Raw genomic sequence first — 20311 nt, 5'->3', positions numbered from 1 at the left:
AACAAAGCCTGGATTTCCCCAGACTTCTCTTCTCCACCAGCGGACAGCAGCGATACGTAAGCAATACGTAGGCTGCACCCACGGATGGAAGCTACGTTCTCTCTCACCATCCAAAACGGGGACATTTCTGCTTCATCAATCTGTGTCTAATATTCCTCCTCCTCCTCCTCCTGCTCCTCCTGAAACCTCACGTAATCACGCTGAACGGGCAATTTTTCTTAGGGCCACAAGGCTCACTCATATAATTTTTCTAAAAATTTTTTAGACGTTTCAATGCTCTTAAAAGTGTTGGAACTTTAACTTGAACCAATTTTTCGTTAAACTGGGCTGCCTCCAGGCCTAGTTACCACTTAAGCCACATTAACCAAAGCGATTAATGGGTTTCACCTGCCATCTTGGTTGGGCATGGCCAATTTTTACTGAGGTACATTAGTACTGTTGGTACACCAATGTTTTGGGGCCCTCACCTACAGTGTAATCATAGCAATTTGTATGTTCTTCGCCTGCACTCATGGTACAGAAGTGTGTGTGGGGTTGGCCTACACTTTAGCTACATAAATGTAACTTGGGCCTTGGCTATACTGCAGCTACTGAAATGGAACTAAGACTGCGCTCCCACTATACTGCTGCTTCGGAATTGTTCCTGGGGCCTGTGTAGGCTGCTACAATGACTTAAATGGAACTAAGACTATGCTCCTCCTATACTGCTGCTTCGGAATTGTTCCTGGGGCCTGTGTAGGCTGCTACAATGACTTAAATGGAACTAAGACTATGCTCCTCCTATACTGCTGCTTCGGAATTGTTCCTGGGGCCTGTGTAGGCTGCTACTATTACTGAAATGGAACGAAGACTGCGCTCCCACTATACTGCTGCTTCGGAATTGTTACTGGGGCCTGTGTAGGCTGCTACTATTACTGAAATGGAACTAAGACTGTGCTCCCCCTATAATGCTGCTAGTGATATGTTAGTGGGGCCTGTCGCTAATGCTACGGCTGAAATGTTACTAATTCTGGGCTCTGCCTATACCGCTGCTAATGGTATGTCTCTGGGGTGTGGAAACAGAGGCTTCCCAAAGACATGATGGCGGTGAGGCCATTTCCCACCAACGCTGTTACTGTTAAGGTGCATATAACCACGGACACGTGGAGAGGACACGTAGTGCCTCCAAAACATCCCCCGCCACGGCCCACTTAATCCTGGCCAAATTCCGAAAACCAACAAAATAAAACCGCGCTACTAGGTCCGCAGTCACCACCACATTACCACCAACGCGGTTACTGTTAAGGTACATATTACCAGTCTGACTGGGGCATGCAGTGTTGGCCGGAGCCCACCTGCATTAAGCACGACATTACTACCTCAGCTGTGTTGGGCAATGCAATGGGATATTTCTATGTACCGCCGGTGGCTTCCTGGCACCCACCCATGCTGTGGGTCCACAGGGAACTATAACTGCATCTGTTTCCACTTGTAAAGAACCCCAGTCAGACTGGGGCATGCAGTGTGGGCCGAAGCCCACCTGCATTAAGCACGACATTACTACCTCAGCTGTGTTGGGCAATGCAATGGGATATTTTTGTGTATCGCCGGTGGGTTCCAGGGAGCCACCCATGCTGTAGGTGCACACGGAGTTTAACCTACATCTGTCCACTTGTAAAGAACCCCAGTCAGACTGGGGCATGCAGTGTGGGCCGAAGCCCACCTGCATTAAGCACGACATTACTACCTCAGCTGTGTTGGGCAATGCAATGGGATATTTCTATGTACCGCCGGTGGCTTCCTGGCACCCACCCATGCTGTGGGTCCACAGGGAATTATAAATGCATCTGTTTCCACTTCTAAAGAACCCCAGTCTGACTGGGGCATGCAGTGTGGGCCGAAGTCCACCTGCATTAAGCACGACATTACTACCTCAGCTGTGTTGGGCAATGCAATGGGATATTTTTGTGTATCGCCGGTGGGTTCCAGGGAGCCACCCATGCTGTCGGTCGACAGGGACTTCACAATAGGGAGTGGTACCTGCCTGTGTCTATGAATTAAAAAGCCCGGTCTGACTGGGGCATGCAGAGACACCTTGACAGAATGAATAGTGTGTGGCACATAGGTTCCCCATTGCTATGCCCACGTGTGCAGCTCCTGATGGCGGTGGCACAGGATTCTATTTCTCATTGCTTCTGTACAGCATTGTGGGCTATCGCCCGCCCCTTTTAAAGAGGGTCGCTGCCTAGCCGTGCCAACCCTCTGCAGTGTGTGCCTGTGGTTCCTCCTCATGGCAGACGCACTTCTAAATAGACATGAGGGTGGTGTGGCATGAGGGCAGCTGAAGGCTGCGCAGGGACACTTTGGTGTGCGCTGTGGGGGGGAGGGGTGGCGGTAGGGCAGCATGTAACCCAGGAGAAGTGGCAGTGGAGTGTCATGCAGGCAGTGATTGTGCTTTGTTGTAGGTAGTGTGGTGCTTAGCAAAGGTATGCCATGCTAATGAGGGCTTTTCAGAAGTAAAAGTTTTTGGGAGGGGGGGGGGCACTCTTGCCGCTATTGTGGCTTAATAGTGGGACCTGGGAACTTGAGATGCAGCCCAACATGTAGCCCCTCGCCTGCCCTATCCGTTGCTGTGTCGTTCCCATCACTTTCTTGAATTGCCAAGATTTTCACACAAGGAAACCTTAGTGAGCATCGGCGAAATACAAAAATGCTCGGGTCGCCCATTGACTTCAATGGGGTTCGTTACTCGAAACGAACCCTCGAGCATCGCGAAAGGTTCGTCCCGAGTAACGAGCACCCGAGCATTTTGGTGCTCGCTCATCTCTAGTTATAAAGCATTGTATTATATTAAAGAGTTTATCCATACACAAGCCAAGGAAACCTTTTTTCTAGGTTCTGAGATCTCTTTCCTTCACCTTCCTCCCTTTTCTCTTCATTTTCTTCATTCTGTTCTTCCTCTCTTTTTCTGTAAGGAGACAGTGTACAATCAATGAAACAAATTCAATATCAAAATCCCTGTGATTCGAGCTTTAGTTTTAACATGCTCTGCTTAACCTTTCCATTTTCCTCTGCCAGTAATTTATTTAGGCTTTTTCTCACCAAAGCAAAAGAACCCCTTCCCCCCATGCAACCATAACAAAAATATATATATATATATATACAATTGAATTGCATATTTTCTTCATATTAAAACAAAAGTGTGTGTGTATGTGTTATATATATATATATATATATATATATATATATATATATATATATATATATATAGTGTAGCAGCCCAGGGGGAAGCACTTCAGGCCACAACCAGAATACTGTCAGTGTTTCTCTTTATTTACTTGCTGAACATCAGTTCAGCTCACTTTCAGCTTGTGTCTCTCACACCAGGCAGCTCTAAACTTTCCCCTTCACACTGCAGCCTGCACCAATTTATACACCCCACCTGTCTGGCTCAGGTGGAGCTCAGTACCGGTGTGAGGAACCGACCGAGTCTACATCACAGATGCTACTAATGTCCGTGATATGTACCTTCCATCCCACACTACACCTCTCACCCTACTATATATATATATATATATATATATATATATATATATATATATATATATATATATATATATATATATATATACATATATATATATATATATATATATATATATATATATATATATATATATATATATATATATATATATATATATATATATATATATATATATTCACTGTAGTACACAGAATAGCCTGTAGAGGTCTGTAGACAGGCATTCAGACTGTAAAGATAAGAGCGATTGGGTGAGCGATTGGAGCAACATTGATATTCTTACAAACTTAAAGGGAATCTGACAGCTTGAACACACCATCCAAACTGCAACCAGCAAGTCAGCAGACTGATATATAATTCTATGGGGCAAGATTCAGTAGTACTTGTATTTTATACACTTATATCTCTGCTCATTCTGAGCGGCACAGTCTAGTGGGCGGAGCTATCAGTGATTGACAATTATCTGTGAATGAGTGTACATGCAGAGATATAAATGTATGAAATACAAGTTCTACTGAATATCTCCCCATAGAACTATATATCAGTCTGCTCAGTTCCGCCTGCTCTGTAACTTGCTGCCTACAGTTTGGACAGCGTGTTCAAGCTGACAGACTCCCTTTCTGTTTGTAAGAAGATTAAAATTGCCTAAATATGCTCACAAGTAAGGTGGCCACCCACTTTACTAGCAACCGGCCAGGGTAACAAGAGTATAAAAGAAGCATGAGTTGGGGGCGTCACTTCCCACTCAATTAGTGATCATACATTCCAACTTTACCAAAGTTACATCAGGGAATACAGAATTCACTATATTTACATAGGATATGCCAGAAGTAATCTAATGCATCCACAAATAGTGTGCACAACTCTTATCAAACCCTAATGATTACACACCCCACAGTCATACCCCAAAGAGTATTTACACTCTAAACTCAACAAGCAGAAAACCCCAAGATTACAGAACATAAAATAAATACACCTCAACACAGATGTCAGAGGAAGTACAGTCTGCAGACTAGACCCCAGAATAAGTACAAACTAGAGATGAGCGAACACCAAAATGTTCGGGTGTTCGTTATTCGGAACGAACTTCCCGCGATGTTCGAGGGTTCGTTTCGAACAACGAACCCCATTGAAGTCAATGGGCGACCGGAACATTTTTGTATTTCGCCGATGCTCGCTAAGGTTTTCATGTGTGAAAATCTGGGCAATTCAAGAAAGTGATGGGAACGACAATGCAACGGATAGGGCAGGCGAGGGGCTACATGTTGGGCTGCATCTCAAGTTCACAGGTCCCACTATTAAGCCAGAATACCGGCAAGAGTGGGCCCCCCCCCCCCTCCCAACAACTTTTACTTCTGAAAAGCCATCATTAGCATGGCATACCTTTGCTAAGCACCACACTACCTCCAACAAAGCACAATCCCCGCCTGCATGACACTCCACTGCCACTTCTACTGGGTTACATGCTGCCCAACCGCCCCCCCTCCCCCCCACAGCGCACACCAAAGTGTCCCTGCGCAGCCTTCAGCTGCCCTCATGCCACACCACCCTCATGTCTATTTAGAAGTGCGTCTGCCATGACGAGGGACCGCAGGCACACACTGCACAGGGTTGGCACGGCTAGGCAGCGAACCTCTTTAAAAGGGGCGGGCGATAGCCCACAATGCTGTACAGAAGCAATGAGAAATAGAATCCTGTGCCACCGCCATCAGGAGCTGCACACGTGGGCATAGCAATGGGGAACCTATGTGCCACACACTATTCATTCTGTCAAGGTGTCTGCATGCCCCAGTCAGACTGGGCTTTTTAATTCATAGACACAGGCAGGTACAACTCCCTATTGTGAAGTCCCTGTCGACCGACAGCATGGGTGGCTCCCTGGAACCCACCGGCAATACACAAAAATATCCCATTGCATTGCCCAACACAGCTGAGGTAGTAATGTCGTGCGTAATACAGGTGGGCTTCGGCCCACACTGCATGCCCCAGTCAGACTGGGGTTCTTTACAAGTGGAAACACATGCATTTATAATTCCCTGTGGACCCACTGCCTGGGTGGGTGCCAGGAAGCCACCGGCGGTACATAGAAATATCCCATTGCATTGCCCAACACAGCTGAGGTAGTAATGTCGTGCGTAATACAGGTGGGCTTCGGCCCACACTGCATGCCCCAGTCAGACTGGGGTTCTTTACAAGTGGAAACACATGCATTTATAATTCCCTGTGGACCCACTGCCTGGGTGGGTGCCAGGAAGCCACCGGCGGTACATAGAAATATCCCATTGCATTGCCCAACACAGCTGAGGTAGTAATGTCGTGCGTAATACAGGTGGGCTTCGGCCCACACTGCATGCCCCAGTCAGACTGGGGTTCTTTACAAGTGGAAACACATGCATTTATAATTCCCTGTGGACCCACTGCCTGGGTGGGTGCCAGGAAGCCACCGGCGGTACATAGAAATATCCCATTGCATTGCCCAACACAGCTGAGGTAGTAATGTCGTGCGTAATACAGGTGGGCTTCGGCCCACACTGCATGCCCCAGTCAGACTGGGGTTCTTTACAAGTGGACACATGTAGGTTACACTCCGTGTGCACCTACAGCATGGGTGGCTCCCTGGAACCCACCGGCGGTACACAAAAATATCCCATTGCATTGCCCAACACAGCTGAGGTAGTAATGTCGTGCTTAATGCAGGTGGGCTAAAAATTTATTTGATTACACTGTAGGCGAGGGCCCACAAAAATTGCTGTATCAACAGTACTAATGTACATCCCAAAAATTGGCCATGGCCAGCCAAGAGGGCAGGTGAAACCCATTAATCGCTTTGGTTAATGTGGCTTAAGTGGTAACTAGGCCTGGAGGCAGCCCAGTGTAACGAAAAATTGGTTCAAGTTACAGTTCCAACGCTTTTAAGCGCATTGAAACTTAAAAATTGTTTAGAAAAATTATTTGAGTGAGCCTTGTGGCCCTAAGAAAAATTGCCCGTTCAGCGTGATTACGTGAGGTTTCAGGAGGAGTAGCAGGAGGAGGAGGAGGAGGAATATTAGACACTGATTGATGAAGCAGAAATGTCCCCGTTTTGGATGGTGAGAGAGAACGTAGCTTCCATCCGCGGGTGCAGCCTACGTATTGCTTACGTATCGCTGCTGTCCGCTGGTGGAGAAGAGAAGTCTGGCGAAATCCAGCCTTTGTTCATCTTGATGAGTGTTAGCCTGTCGGCACTGTCGGTTGACAGGCGGGTACGCTTATCTGTGATGATTCCCCCAGCCGCACTAAACACCCTCTCCGACAAGACGCTAGCCGCAGGACAAGCAAGCACCTCCAGGGCATACAGCGCTAGTTCAGGCCACGTGTCCAGCTTCGACACCCAGTAGTTGTAGGTGGCAGAGGCGTCACGGAGGACGGTCGTGCGATCGGCTACGTACTCCCTCACCATCCTTTTACAGTGCTCCCGCCGACTCAGCCTTGACTGGGGAGCGTTCACACAGTCTTGGTGGGGAGCCATAAAGCTGTCCAGGCCCTTAAAGACTGTTGCACTGCCTGGGATGTACATGCTGCTCGATCTCCGCACCTCCCCTGCTACCTTGCCCTCGGTACTGCGCCTTCTGCCACTAGCGCTGTCGGCTGGGAATTTTACCATCAGCTTGTCCGCAAGGGTCCTGTGGTATAGCAACACTCTCAAACCCCTTTCCTCTTCGGGAATGAGAGTGGGCAGGTTCTCCTTATAGCGTGGGTCGAGCAGTGTGTACACCTAGTAATCCGTTGTGGCCAGAATGCGTGCAACGCGAGGGTCACGAGAAAGGCATCCTAACATGAAGTCAGCCATGTGTGCCAGGGTACCTGTACGCAACACATGGCTGTCTTCACTAGGAAGATCACTTTCAGGATCCTCCTCCTCCTCCTCCTCAGGCCATACACGCTGAAAGGATGACAGGCAATCAGCCGGTGTACCGTCAGCAGTGGGCCAAGTTGTCTCTTCCCCCTCCTCCTCATCCTCCTCATGCTCCTCCTCCTCCTCCTGTACGCGCTGAGAAATAGACAGGAGGGTGCCCTGACTATCCAGCGGCATACTGTCTTCCACCGCCCCCGTTTCCGAGCGCAAAGCAGCTGCCTTTATGGTTTGCAGGGAATTTCTCAAGATGCATAGCAGAGGAATGGTGACGCTAATGATTGTAGCATCGCCGCTCACCACCTGGGTAGACTCCTCAAAATTACCAAGGACATGGCAGATGTCTGCCAACCAGGCCCACTCTTCTGAAAGGAATTGAGGAGGCTGACTCCCACTGCGCCGCCCATGTTGGAGTTGGTATTCGACTATAGCTCTACGCTGTTCATAGAGCCTGGCCAACATGTGGAGTGTAGAGTTCCACCGTGTAGGCACGTCGCACAGCAGTCGGTGCACTGGCAGCTTAAAGTGATGTTGCAGGGTGCGCAGGGTGGCAGCGTCCGTGTGGGACTTGCGGAAATGTGCGCAGAGCCGGCTCGCCTTTACGAGCAGGTCTGACAAGCGTGGGTAGCTTTTCAGAAAGCGCTGAACCACCAAATTAAAGACGTGGGCCAGGCATGGCACGTGCGTGAGGCTGCCGAGCTGCAGAGCCACCACCAGGTTACGGCCGTTGTCACACACGACCATGCCCGGTTGGAGGCTCAGCGGCGCAAGTCAGCGGTCGGTCTGCTGTGTCAGACCCTGCAGCAGTTCGTGGGCCGTGTGCCTCCTATCTCCTAAGCTGAGTAGTTTCAGCACGGCCTGCTGACGCTTGCCCACCGCTGTGCTGCCACACCGCGCGACACCGACTGCTGGCGACATGCTGCTGCTAACACATCTTGATTGCGAGACAGAGGAGGAGGAGGAGGAGGAGGGTGGTTTAGTGGAGGAAGCATACACCTCCGCAGATACCACCACCGAGCTGGGGCCCGCAATTCTGGGGGTGGGTAGGACGTGAGCGGTCCCAGGCTCTGACTCTGTCCCAGCCTCCACTAAATTCACCCAATGTGCCGTCAGGGAGATGTATTGGCCCTGCCCGCCTGTGCTTGTCCACGTGTCCGTTGTTAAGTGGACCGTGGCAGTAACCGCGTTGGTGAGGGCGCGTACAATGTTGCGGGAGACGTGGTCGTGCAGGGCTGGGACGGCACATCGGGAAAAGTAGTGGCGACTGGGAACTGAGTAGCGCGGGGCCGCCGCCTCCATGATACTTTTGAAGGACTCCGTTTCCACAACCCTATACGGCAGCATCTCAAGGCTGATGAATTTTGCTATGCGGACGGTTAACGTTTGAGCGTGCGGGTGCGTGGCGGCGTACTTGCGCTTGCGCTCCAACAGTTGCGCAAGCGACGGCTGGACGGTGCGCTGAACTACACTGCTGGATGGGGCCGAGGACAGCGGAGATGAGGGTGTGGGTGCAGGCCATGAGGCGGTAGTGCCTGTGTCCTGAGAGGGGGGTTGGATCTCAGTGGCAGGTTGGGGCACAGGGGGAGAGGCAGGGGTGCAAACCGGAGGCGCTGAACGGCCTTCGTCCCACCTTGTGGGGTGCTTGGCCATCATATGTCTGCACATGGTGGTGGTGGTGAGGCTGTTGGTGTTGGCTCCCCGGCTGAGCTTTGTGCGACAAAGGTTGCACACCACTGTTCGTCGGTCGTCAGGCGTCTCTGTGAAAAACTGCCAGACCTTAGAGCACCTCGGCCTCTGCAGGGTGGCATGGCGCGAGGGGGCGCTTTGGGAAACAGTTGGTGGATTATTCGGTCTGGCCCTGCCTCTACCCCTGGCCACCGCACTGCCTCTTGCAACCTGCCCTGCTGATGCCCTTGACTCCCCCTCTGAAGACCTGTCCTCCTGAGTAAGCGTTGCACACCAGGTGGGGTCAGTCACCTCATCGTCCTGCTGCTCTTCCTCCGAATCCTCTGTGCGCTGCTCCCTCGGACTTACTGCCCTTACTACTACCTCACTGCAAGACAACTGTGTTTGATCGTCATCGTCCTCCTCACCCACAGAAAGTTGTTGAGACAGTTGGCGGAAGTCCCCAGCCTCTTCCCCCGGACCCCGGGAACTTTCGAATGGTTGGGCATCAGTGACGATAAACTCATCTGGTGGGAGAGGAACCACTGCTGCCCAATCTGAGCAGGGGCCAGAGAACAGTTCCTGGGAGTCTTCACGCAGCTGAGCAGGTGTCATTGGGGTGGAGTGAGAAGGCTGGGAGGAAGGAGGAGCAGCAGACAGAGGATTCGGATTTGCAGCAGTGGACGGCGCAGAACTGCGTGTTGACGATAGGTTGCTCGAAGCACTTTCTGCCATCCAGGACAGGACCTGCTCACACTGCTCATTTTCCAATAACCGTCTCCCGTGTGGACCCATTAATTGGGCGATGAATGTGGGGACGCCAGAAACGTGCCTCTCTCCTAATCGCGCAGCAGTCGGCTGCGACACACCTGGATCAGGAGCTCGGCCTGTGCCCACACCCTGACTTGGCCCTCCGCGTCCTTGGCCGCGTCCACGTCCTCTAGGCCTACCCCTACCCCTCAGCATGCTGTATTACCAGTGATTTGATTTCACAGGCAGGAAATAAATTGGCGCAAGACTGCAGTCCAAATATAATTTTTTCCCTTTTTTGAAAACGAAAGGCCCCACTGCCTCTAGTGAATGAATAATCTAAGTTTAATAACTGTGCTGTGGCCCTGCTAATGTGTCACAGATCGTGAGGGTAGCAGAGTTATTATAACTCTGGCAGAGCAGGTATTTTTTTCCCAATTAAGGAAAGCAAATGGCGAAGCCAGCAGTAAAACGTAGCTGGGTGCGTCTGATTTTTAAACGTTGCACACGCAGCCGACATGTACACACAGCCCTTAGAACGGACAGAGGCAGGACAAATAGATTTGTTTTCAGTTTTTTTCCACCAAAAGGCAGCACTGCGTATATTCAATGAACATGAGAAGTTTAATAACTGTGCTGTGGCCCTGCTAATGTGTCACAGAACTTGAGGGTAGCAGAGTTATTAACTCTGGCAGAGCAGGTATTTTTTTCCCAATTAAGGAAAGCAAATGGCGAAGCCAGCAGTAAAACGTAGCTGGGTGCGTCTGATTTTTAAACGTTGCACACGCAGCCGACACGTACACACAGCCCTTAGGACGGACAGAGGCAGGACAAATAGATTTGTTTTCAGTTTTTTTCCACCAAAAGGCAGCACTGCGTATATTCAATGAACATGAGAAGTTTAATAACTGTGCTGTGGCCCTGCTAATGTGGCACAGAACTTGAGGGTAGCAGAGTTATTATAACTCTGGCAGAGCAGGTATTTTTTTCCAAATTAAGGAAAGCAAATGGCGAAGCCAGCAGTAAAACGTAGCTGGGTGCGTCTGATTTTTAAACGTTGCACACGCAGCCGACACGTGTCCACTGCCCTTAGGACGGACAGAGGCAGGTCAAATAGAATTTTTTTCACTTGTTTTACAAGCAAAAGGCCGCACTGCGTATATTCAATGAACATGAGAAGTTTAATAACTGTGCTGTGGCCCTGCTAATGTGTCACTGAACTTGAGGGTAGCAGAGTTATTAACTCTGGCAGAGCAGGTATTTTTTTCCCAATTAAGGAAAGCAAATGGCGAAGCCAGCAGTAAAACGTAGCTGGGTGCGTCTGATTTTTAAACGTTGCACACGCAGCCGACACGTGTCCACAGCCCTTAGGACGGACAGAGGCAGGTCAAATAGAATTTTTTTTCACTTGTTTTACAAGCAAAAGGCCGCACTGCGTATATTCAATGAACATGAGAAGTTTAATAACTGTGCTGTGGCCCTGCTAATGTGTCACTGAACTTGAGGGTAGCAGAGTTATTAACTCTGGCAGAGCAGGTATTTTTTTCCCAATTAAGGAAAGCAAATGGCGAAGCCAGCAGTAAAACGTAGCTGGGTGCGTCTGATTTTTAAACGTTGCACACGCAGCCGACACGTGTCCACAGCCCTTAGGACGGACAGAGGCAGGTCAAATAGAATTTTTTTTCACTTGTTTTACAAGCAAAAGGCCGCACTGCGTATATTCAATGAATAATAACTGTGTTGTGGCCCTGCCTACACAATTCTTTCCCTGCAGTATCAATGGAGGGTGCAATGCTCTGCAGAGGCGATTTTGAGAAGAAAAAAAATATGCAGCACAGCTAACAGCAGCCAGCACAGTACTGCACACGGTTAAATATGGCCCTAGAAAGGACCGTTGAGTTTCTTGAAGGCTACACTCACTCCTAACACTCTCCCTGCCTATGCAACACTTCTGTCCCTAATGCCGGGTGCAACGCTCTGCAGAGGCGATTTTGAGAGAAAAAAAAAATTGCCACTGCTAACAGCAGCCAACACACAGCTATCAGTGGCCCTAATAAGGACCTTTGGGGGTCTTGAAGCCTACACTAACTACCAATTCTTTCCCTACAGCAGCTCCGGTACAAACTGCACTGTCCCTCATCTAACTCACAATGCATCTGAGGCGAGCCGCGGGAGGGGCCGACTTTTATATTAGGCGAACACCTGATCTTCCCAGCCACTCACAGCAGGGGGGTGGTATAGGGCTTAAACGTTGCAGGGGGAAGTTGTAATGCCTTCCCTGTCTTTCAATTGGCCAGAAAAGCGCACAAACGTCTCAGGGAAGGAAGTGAAAGTAACCAGAACACCGCATGGTGTTCGTTATGAATAACGAACATCCCGAACACCCTAATATCCGCACGGATATCAAGTTCGGACGAACACGTTCGCTCATCTCTAGTACAAACCCATATCAGAAACAAAAGTAAATTGGTCAGTGGAATCATAAATTTACAATGACTACACTGCAGGGAAGAGAACTCTGTTTGCTCTTCTCATCCACTTCTTTGTATTGTGGGTCACATTTTTGAAGAACTTTTCTCATGTTTTAGAATTGAAAGATGCATTTTAATATGTTGTGTACATTTGCAAGTACTGTTTGCCGACTCATATGACATTTTTCATGAGTTCATTAACACCTTTGCTGCTGCAGCCCTTTTATGTTTTACTTGATTTTCCTTTTTAACATCCACACTTTCAAAAATCATAACTTTTTTCTTTATTTTTCAGGCAACATGTCTACACAAAGGCTTGTTTTGGGGGGGAAAGATATTTTTTTTAAATGGTACAATTCAATGTACAATATACTATATTACAATATTATAAACTTCTAATTAGGACAAAATGGGAAAAAAAATGCAATTGAGTATTCTTGAGGGGTTTATGTTTATAGCATAAAAGCACTTTTGCATTTAGTATTTTTCTGATGGTGTTTACTGTGCAGTAAAAATATTGTGATATTTATTATATTATAATAAACTGAACTTTTATGAGTGTAGCGATAGAAATTTTTCTAAATTTCCCCCCCATTTTTTAATGGAACAGCTGGAAAAAATGGGGCTTCGAAAAAAAATATATATTTTATTTTATTTATTGTAGTATTCATTTTTATTAGGGCTCGGTCAGACAAGCTTTTTTTTTTGTGCATGAATAGGTACAAAAAAAAAATCGCCAGAGACCTGTATAAAAAAATTTGTGACCGAAGCTAAAGACACATCACAGCATAGCAGTGCATTAAGTTATGAATGGCCGAATCTTCATCCCGGGAACAGAGAATTGCCTTGTCCAGCCCACTGCAAGATGCTATAAAATGTCGGCAATTATGGCTGTACTTTATTCAGCTCCTGGTTTTACCTAGATGTGCAAGACTGTTACTGGACTTGGAGACATGTTGTCGGGAGATGATATTCTTTTTGGCTGGTTCCTGTTGAGCATATTTGGGCAGTCGTGTGAGACCCCGGAGGAGGTGCCTAGTGACCTTGCTAGTGACCAACCTAGTATTAGCAATAGTGCTAGGGTGGTCAGGAGGAGGAGGCGGACTAGGAGACTCTGGATGCATCTGATGGTGTCGCAGCGTGACCGTATTGGGCAGTTTTACTCCTTTTATAAGGACTTGATGCACCAACCGGAAAAGGTCATCTTTTTCTATCGTTTGTCAGTCGTTATGTTCGATGAACTTCTGGAGGAGGTGCGTTCTGGGATTACCCACAGAGATACCACCACGTGTGAGTTTGCCTGTGCTGAGCAAAGACTCCTGGTCACTCTGCGGTAAGTTCAGATGTGCCTCTATTTTCCATCATGGTTTTATCCTATTTTTGACCTTCTTGTTGTAGGATTTGTATCTTTTACTAGCCATGCTTTTTTAGGCTACTCCTTTAAAGGAGATGTCTCGAGGAAGCAGTGATTTTTTTTTTTTTGCCCAGTCCCCCTAATTAAACATACATTACTAATTACCCCTGTAAATTACTTTCCTAGCTGGTTTCTACTTACCGTTCCAGCGTTTCAGCAACTTATAAAAGTTTCCCCAAGATGGCCGCCGGCTCTTTCCCCGTCGCTCGCTGCAGCCCGACGTGCGCGCTCCCGAGACGCTGCCAGCTGTGTCTCCATGGCAACCGGACGCCAAGCAGCCGCCGACCGGACGCCCCGCAGCCGCCGACCGGACACCCCGCAGCCGCCGACCAGTCACCCACCGCCAGGCAGAAGGTAACCGGCGCAGCCCCCCCCCCATCACAGCGGCAGCCCCCCCGGCGCAGCGACAGCCCCCCCGGCCTAGCGCTAGTTCCCCCATCACAGCGGCAGCCCCCCCGGCGCAGCGACAGCCCCCCCCGGCCTAGCGCTAGTTCCCCCATCACAGCGGCAGCCCCCCCGGCGCAGCGACAGCCCCCCCCCCCCCCCCACCGACGCAGCCCGGCGCAGCGGCAGCCCCCCCCCGGCCCATCACTTACCAGGACAGCTGGACGGCGGGACAGCTGGGCGGCTTCTCCGGACAGCTCGGCAGCTCTGCACCTTCCTCTAACAGAGGAAGGTACAGAATGGCCGCTCCAGCGCGCTCCCGAGCAGTGACAGCTCGTCTGCGCATGCGCAGAAGAGCTGTAGCGGGGAGCACACTGAAGCGGCTCGTGCTGAGAGGAGAAGACCGGACTGCGCAAGCGCGTCTAAAAAAGCAAGCTGCCGGCGAATTTAGACGGAACCATGGAGACGAGGACGCTAGCAACGGAGCAGGTAAGTGGAATAACTTCTGTATGGCTCATATTTAATGCACAATGTATATTACAAAGTGCATTAATATGGCCATACGGAAGTGTATAACCCCACTTTGTTTCGCGAGACCACCCCTTTAAGCGCTCCATGCACATGGGATAATTTGTGACTAGGGATGAGCGAGTATACTCGCTAAGGCACTACTCGCTCGAGTAATGTGCCTTAGCCGAGTATCTCGCTGCTCGTCTCTAAAGATTCGGGGGCCGCCGCAGCTGACAGGTGAGTTGCGGCGAGGAGCAGGGGATAGCGGGTGGGAGAGAGGGAGAGAGAGATCTCCCCTCCGTTCCTCCCTGCTCTCCCCCGCCGCTCCCCGCCCAGCGGCGGCACCTGAATCTTTCGGGACGAGCGAGAAAATACTCGGCTAAGGCACATTACTCGAGCGAGTAGTGCCTTAGCGAGTATACTCGCTCATCCCTATTTGTGACCTATACAGGAAACACTATGAAAGTCTCCATGTACAAATGCACATATGTTTTGCCATTGACGCCCAACCTAAAAGGGCCTAACCAAAAAAAAGTGTTTGTATTACTGCTATTTTTTGCATGCTTTAATATCCCAAAATCACACTGTGTAGCAAATGCCCTTTTTGGGCCCTTTTCTAATGCCCACCAACAGAACGTATGTGAATGGAAGCTAAAGGCTGATTTAGCATGTGGGGTTTGGTTTGTACTTTAAGCCGCACCCAAAGCAGTATTGTTGAAATGATGTGGATTATGGCCCATTTACATGCCACACTTCTCGCTCAACATTTGCACCAAATCACTCCTTTGCACTATAATTGTTGTGTTAAATGCTCGCATCTTTTACTCTTTGGCTGAACATTGAATTTTAGGAAAGCATAAAATCGTTAGTTCTGCAGAGTAGATAACAGACCGTTTTGCTGGGTGTGGTGCTGTGTTCTCCTCAAAAAGCTGCTCATTACTTTGTATTCATCTGACAGCAAAGACACATGAGCTGAATGCAGTACTCAGGCCACCTGCTGTTTTCTGCATGCAGCTCCTTTACTGGTGTTTATCTGGTATTCACACGGAAAATCTTATGAAGTCGTGGTTACTTTAGAGATACCAAGGAAAAAAATATGTTCACCATTTTGCATGTTTCTTTGCGTTACCCAGGAAACAACACGTGGAGGTAACCATACGACAATTCCTTTATATAAAATGACATCAGGAAGTGAGAGAATTAGATTATGTACATAAAATTTGGACACTAGTTCTTTTGCGTTTAGAATTGAATAATCAATTTGAGACCTCTTTACTTTTCCTACTTATGACATAATCAATGCTTGTGCCATATTTCATGTTTCTACGACATCCGGAAGTTGGAGAACTTTTGGCGAGTCAGTCAGTCAGTGAGTCAGTGAGGGCTTTCGTCTTTATATATATAGATAGATAATAAATAGAGATGAGCGAGCACACTCGTCCGAGCTTGATGCTCGCTTGAGTATTAAGGTACTCGAGACGAGCACCACGCGGTACTCAGGCAATTCCATCTCCTTCCCCGCATGTTTAGCGCCATTTTCTGGCCAATAGACAAGACATGCAGGGAAGGCATTACAAGTTCCTCCTGGAACGTTCCAGCCCTATCCCACCCCCCTGCAGTAAGAGGCTGGCGAGATCATGTGACCGCCGAGTATTTAAAGCGGTCCCGCCTGCGACTCGCCTCAGACACACACTGGGAGAGATCAGGGACAGTGCTGCTGCTGCTATAGGGAAAGTGGTAGTGTAGGTTCCTGTCTTCAAGAACCCTAATGGTTCTTCTTAGGGCCACATCTGACCGTGTGCATTACTGTTGTGGCTGGCTGGGAGCAGTTTTGCACAATGTTTTTTTTTGTGCAGGCCATTACAGCTATAGCATGTGCAGGTCGTTACAGCTATAGCATTCTCAGTCTGAAGTCTATTTTTCAGAGTATAGGGAAAGTGCTGCTGATATAGGGAAAGTGGTAGTGTAGGATCCTGTCTTCAAGAACCCCAACAGTCTTTGTTAGGGCTACATCTGACCGAGTGCATTTTACTGGGTGTCTGCTGGGAGTTGTAGTGCTTGCATTTTTTTTCTTTATTAATTCAATTTTTATTGAAGACATTTTTCAATACAGGGTGTTTCAACATTGAATTCAACATTGCACAGGTACATTTTACATTTTGATGTTACCAAAGCCTTACATCGGGAGGTATATGAAGGTTCTTACCAAATGCATGCTTATGTTACTATATTTACTGATAATATTATTAGCTACGGAAAAAGTCCCCCCCCCCCCCCCTCCCCCCCCCCCCCCCCGGGCCAGTCTCCAGGCTTTAAGGCTTTATTTTCCGGGCCAGGGTGGGCAGCAACGACCACTCCCCGCGTACGTTCGTGCACCTATGCTTTGCTTTAACTTTACTAATTGTTAGAAGAGAAAAATCGTAATAAGTCCATAAAAGATTTTCACTTCTCTGTATGCCAACAGGCTGACTATGATTTAATCACAATGCTTGCTAGCAGAAAAAAAATTGTTGAGGGAGTTATGGAGTTATGATGATAGCAGACTATTGTCTGAGATCCTTAGAAATTATTTGTGTAGTGAAGCTGGGTAAACCAGCTCCAGAAAAAATTAGGGCAGCACCCTTCAGTGGACCTCAGATTCCTTTAAACTTGAGCAGTATGAGCAGGCTGCTCTTTTGGACTGATGCCTCTGCTCCCCTTCACTGTTGAGAGATCAGCGAGGAGGGGGTTGCGGGGGGGGGGAGAGATGGCTGAAGGTTCGGGCGGGAAAACGGGCCTGACGGAGGGAAGCAGGGAGGTGAGATGGAGTGAATGCCCCCTTGGCTCAGGAGGGACCGCCCGCTGTGTGGAGGGACTTTCTGGAGTCTCCGGTACTCACTTTTTGTGTGACCGCTGTAGCACTCCTCCGTGCCGGATGCCACTGCTTACACTTGCTCTTGCGGGGCTGACCGGTAAAGTGCCCTGTGTGTCGTCCTTATGCGCAGGGCTCTCCTCTGTTCTCCTCGGCGAGCGCCGCTACCGGAGGCTCTCTGGGGTGAGTCTGTTATAAGCTTGAGTCCTTCAGGAGTTCCTCCGCGTGCGCTACTATCTCCTCTCTCCCGAAATCCAGTCCCCGGCTCTGTTCAGGCGCTAGGCCCCGAATCTCCAGCCTCACTAATCTTGTGGGGAGACCTCTCTAAATGCTCCTCGCACTGCAGGGAAGATGATCCAGGTAGTGTGGGGTAGAACTGTCGGCTTAAAAATGCCAAAAGATGTCAGAGAACCTCTATGGCTCAGGAGCCTAGTTTCAGTGCGTCCTCACACTCTGCAGGCTTGGCCACACCCCCCGTAGTGCTTGCATTTTACTATTACGCAGCTAGGCCTGTTTGCAGCCATCCGTAATAATTTTTTCTGCCAGGAGTGCACATTAAAATACTGCTCTCAGCGTGAAAGTGCATGCAAATAATTCCATACTTTTTTATACCGTTCTCTGTCTGCAGTGAATTTGACGCACAGCGTAGTTCCACAGCAAATTCTACAAAGAAAGTGATATACACTATACAGCCTCTATCCTCTGTCCAAAAAAAACAAAAGCTCCTTCGTTGGGCTACATATGACCGTGTGCATTTTACTGGGTGGCTGCTGGGAGTTGTAGTGCTTGCATTTTACTATTACGCAGCTAAGTCTGTTTACAGCCATCCGTAATAATTTTTTCTGCCTGGAATGCGCGTTAAAATACCGCTCTCAGTGTGAAAGTGTACTCTAATAATTCCATACTTTTTTATACCGTTCTGTGTCTGCAGTGAATTAGACAGCGGTCTCACCGCAAAATAGTACTACTATATTACTGGGGCCACTGCAAAGTTTTTCCGCTCAGCCGCTGTGCAGAGCATCTCACAATACCATTTCCGTTGGTGGGGTTGACATCGCTGCTGATACCAGCACTATCAACTGTCTTTAGAGTATTCTCCCTCTCCACACAGCCTCTATAATCTACAAGTCTCTGCGAGCAGTAAATTACCCCTAGGAATCAGCGCAAGACAGCGGGTTCCTTTTTTCTAGACACAGCATAGAGCCTCCGCTATCTACAAGTCTCTGTGTGCGGTGAATTAAGGCCCAGTTGTCAGTGCTGTACAGTGGGGTAATTTCTTTGGGCCCTGCTCTATTCTTAATCCGCTATGATGAGGAGTAGGGGTAAGGGTCGAGGACGTGGACGCGGACATCCAAGTGAGGGTGTGGGCACAGGCCGAGTTCCTGGGTGTGGTGAATAACAGCGGGCCGCAGCGGGATTAGGAGAGAGGCAAGTTTCTGGGCTCCCCAGCTTCATATCACAATTTACAGGTCCGCGTGGTAGACCTTTATTACATAAATAGCGGTGTGAGCAGCTCCTGTCGTGGATGGCAGGAAATGCCTCCGGCAATGTATCAACCACCCAGTCTTCTACGCAGTCCAATACTCCCGGTCTAGGGACTGCAACTCTGAATCCTCTGGCTGCTCCTCCTTCCTCCCAGCCTCCTAACTCCATGAAAATGACATATTCTGAGCAGGCAGACTCCCAGGAACTGTTCTCGGGTCCCTGCCATGAGTGAGAAAAAACGGTTCCTCTCTCACCTGAGGAGTTTGTCGTGACCGATGCCCAACCTTTGGAAAGTTCCCGGAGTCCGGGGGATGAGGCTGGGGACTTCCGGCAACTGTCTCAAAGGCTTTCAGTGGGTGAGGAGGATGATGATGATGAGACACAGTTGTCTGTCAGTGAGGTAGTAGTAACGGCAGTAAGTCCGAGGGAGGAGCGCCCAGAGGATTCAGAGGAAGAGCAGCTGGACGATGAAGTGATGGACCCCACCTGGTTTGCAAAGCCTACTGAGTACAGGGCTTCAGAGGGGGAGGCAAGTATAGCAGCAGGACAGGTTGGAAGAGGCAGTGGAGTGGCCAGGGGTAGAGGCAGGGCCAGAGCGAGGAATCCCCCAACTGTTTCCCAAACCACCCCATTGCGGCAAGCCTCCGTGCAGAGGGCTAGATGTTCAAAGGTGTGGATGTTTTTCAGTGAGAGCGCGGACGACCCCCGAACAGTTGTGTGCAACCTGTGTCGCACCAAGATCAGCCGGGGAGCCACCACTACCAGCCTCACCACCACCAGCATGCACAGGCATATGATGGCCAAGCACCCCCCAAGGTGGGACGAAGGCCGTTCACCACCTGCGGGTCACACCACTGCCTCTTCCCCTGTGCCGCAACCTGTCACACAGATCCAACCCCCCTCTCAGGACACAGGCACGAGCACCTCCCAGCCTGCACCCACACCCTCACCTCCACTGTCCTCCACTCCATCCAGCAATGTCTCCCAGCGCAGCATTCACAAGCGTTGGAGCGAAAGCGCAAGTACGCCACCATGCACCCTCACGCACAAGCTTTAAACGTGCACATTGCCAAAGTAATCAGCCTGGAGATACTGCCGTACAAGCTTGTGGAAACGGAGGCTTTCAAAAACATGATCGTGGCGGCAGTCCTGCGCTACTCGGTCCCCAGTCGCTACTATTTTTCCAGATGTGCCGTCCCAGCCCTACACCGCCACGTCTCCCGCAACATTATACACGCCCTCACCAACGCGGTTACTGGAAAGATCCACTTAACAACGGACACGTGGACAAGTACAGGCGGGCAGGGCCACTATATCTCCCTGACGGCACATAGGGTGAATTTAGCAGAGGCTGGGACCGAGTCAG

At 49.3% G+C, this 20311-nt stretch overlaps 1 protein-coding gene across 1 annotated transcript in view; it reads right to left on the bottom strand.

The window, feature by feature from the left end:
* The window catches only part of LOC136626524 (uncharacterized), a 38107-nt gene that overhangs the window by 5597 nt on the left and 12199 nt on the right, over positions 1–20311 (bottom strand). The window contains exons 2-3 of the mRNA XM_066601578.1: positions 17488–17624; positions 2849–2947 (exon numbers count right to left, since the gene is read on the bottom strand). Of these exons, the coding sequence (XP_066457675.1) occupies positions 2849–2947; positions 17488–17624 (236 nt within the window). The remainder of the gene's footprint in view (positions 1–2848; positions 2948–17487; positions 17625–20311) is intronic.

This window comes from Eleutherodactylus coqui, chromosome 4 (assembly GCF_035609145.1).
Source record: "Eleutherodactylus coqui strain aEleCoq1 chromosome 4, aEleCoq1.hap1, whole genome shotgun sequence".
NCBI lineage: Eukaryota > Metazoa > Chordata > Amphibia > Anura > Eleutherodactylidae > Eleutherodactylus > Eleutherodactylus coqui.
The sequence above is the reverse complement of the archived record's forward strand: the minus strand, read 5'-3'. Positions and strand labels throughout refer to the sequence as shown.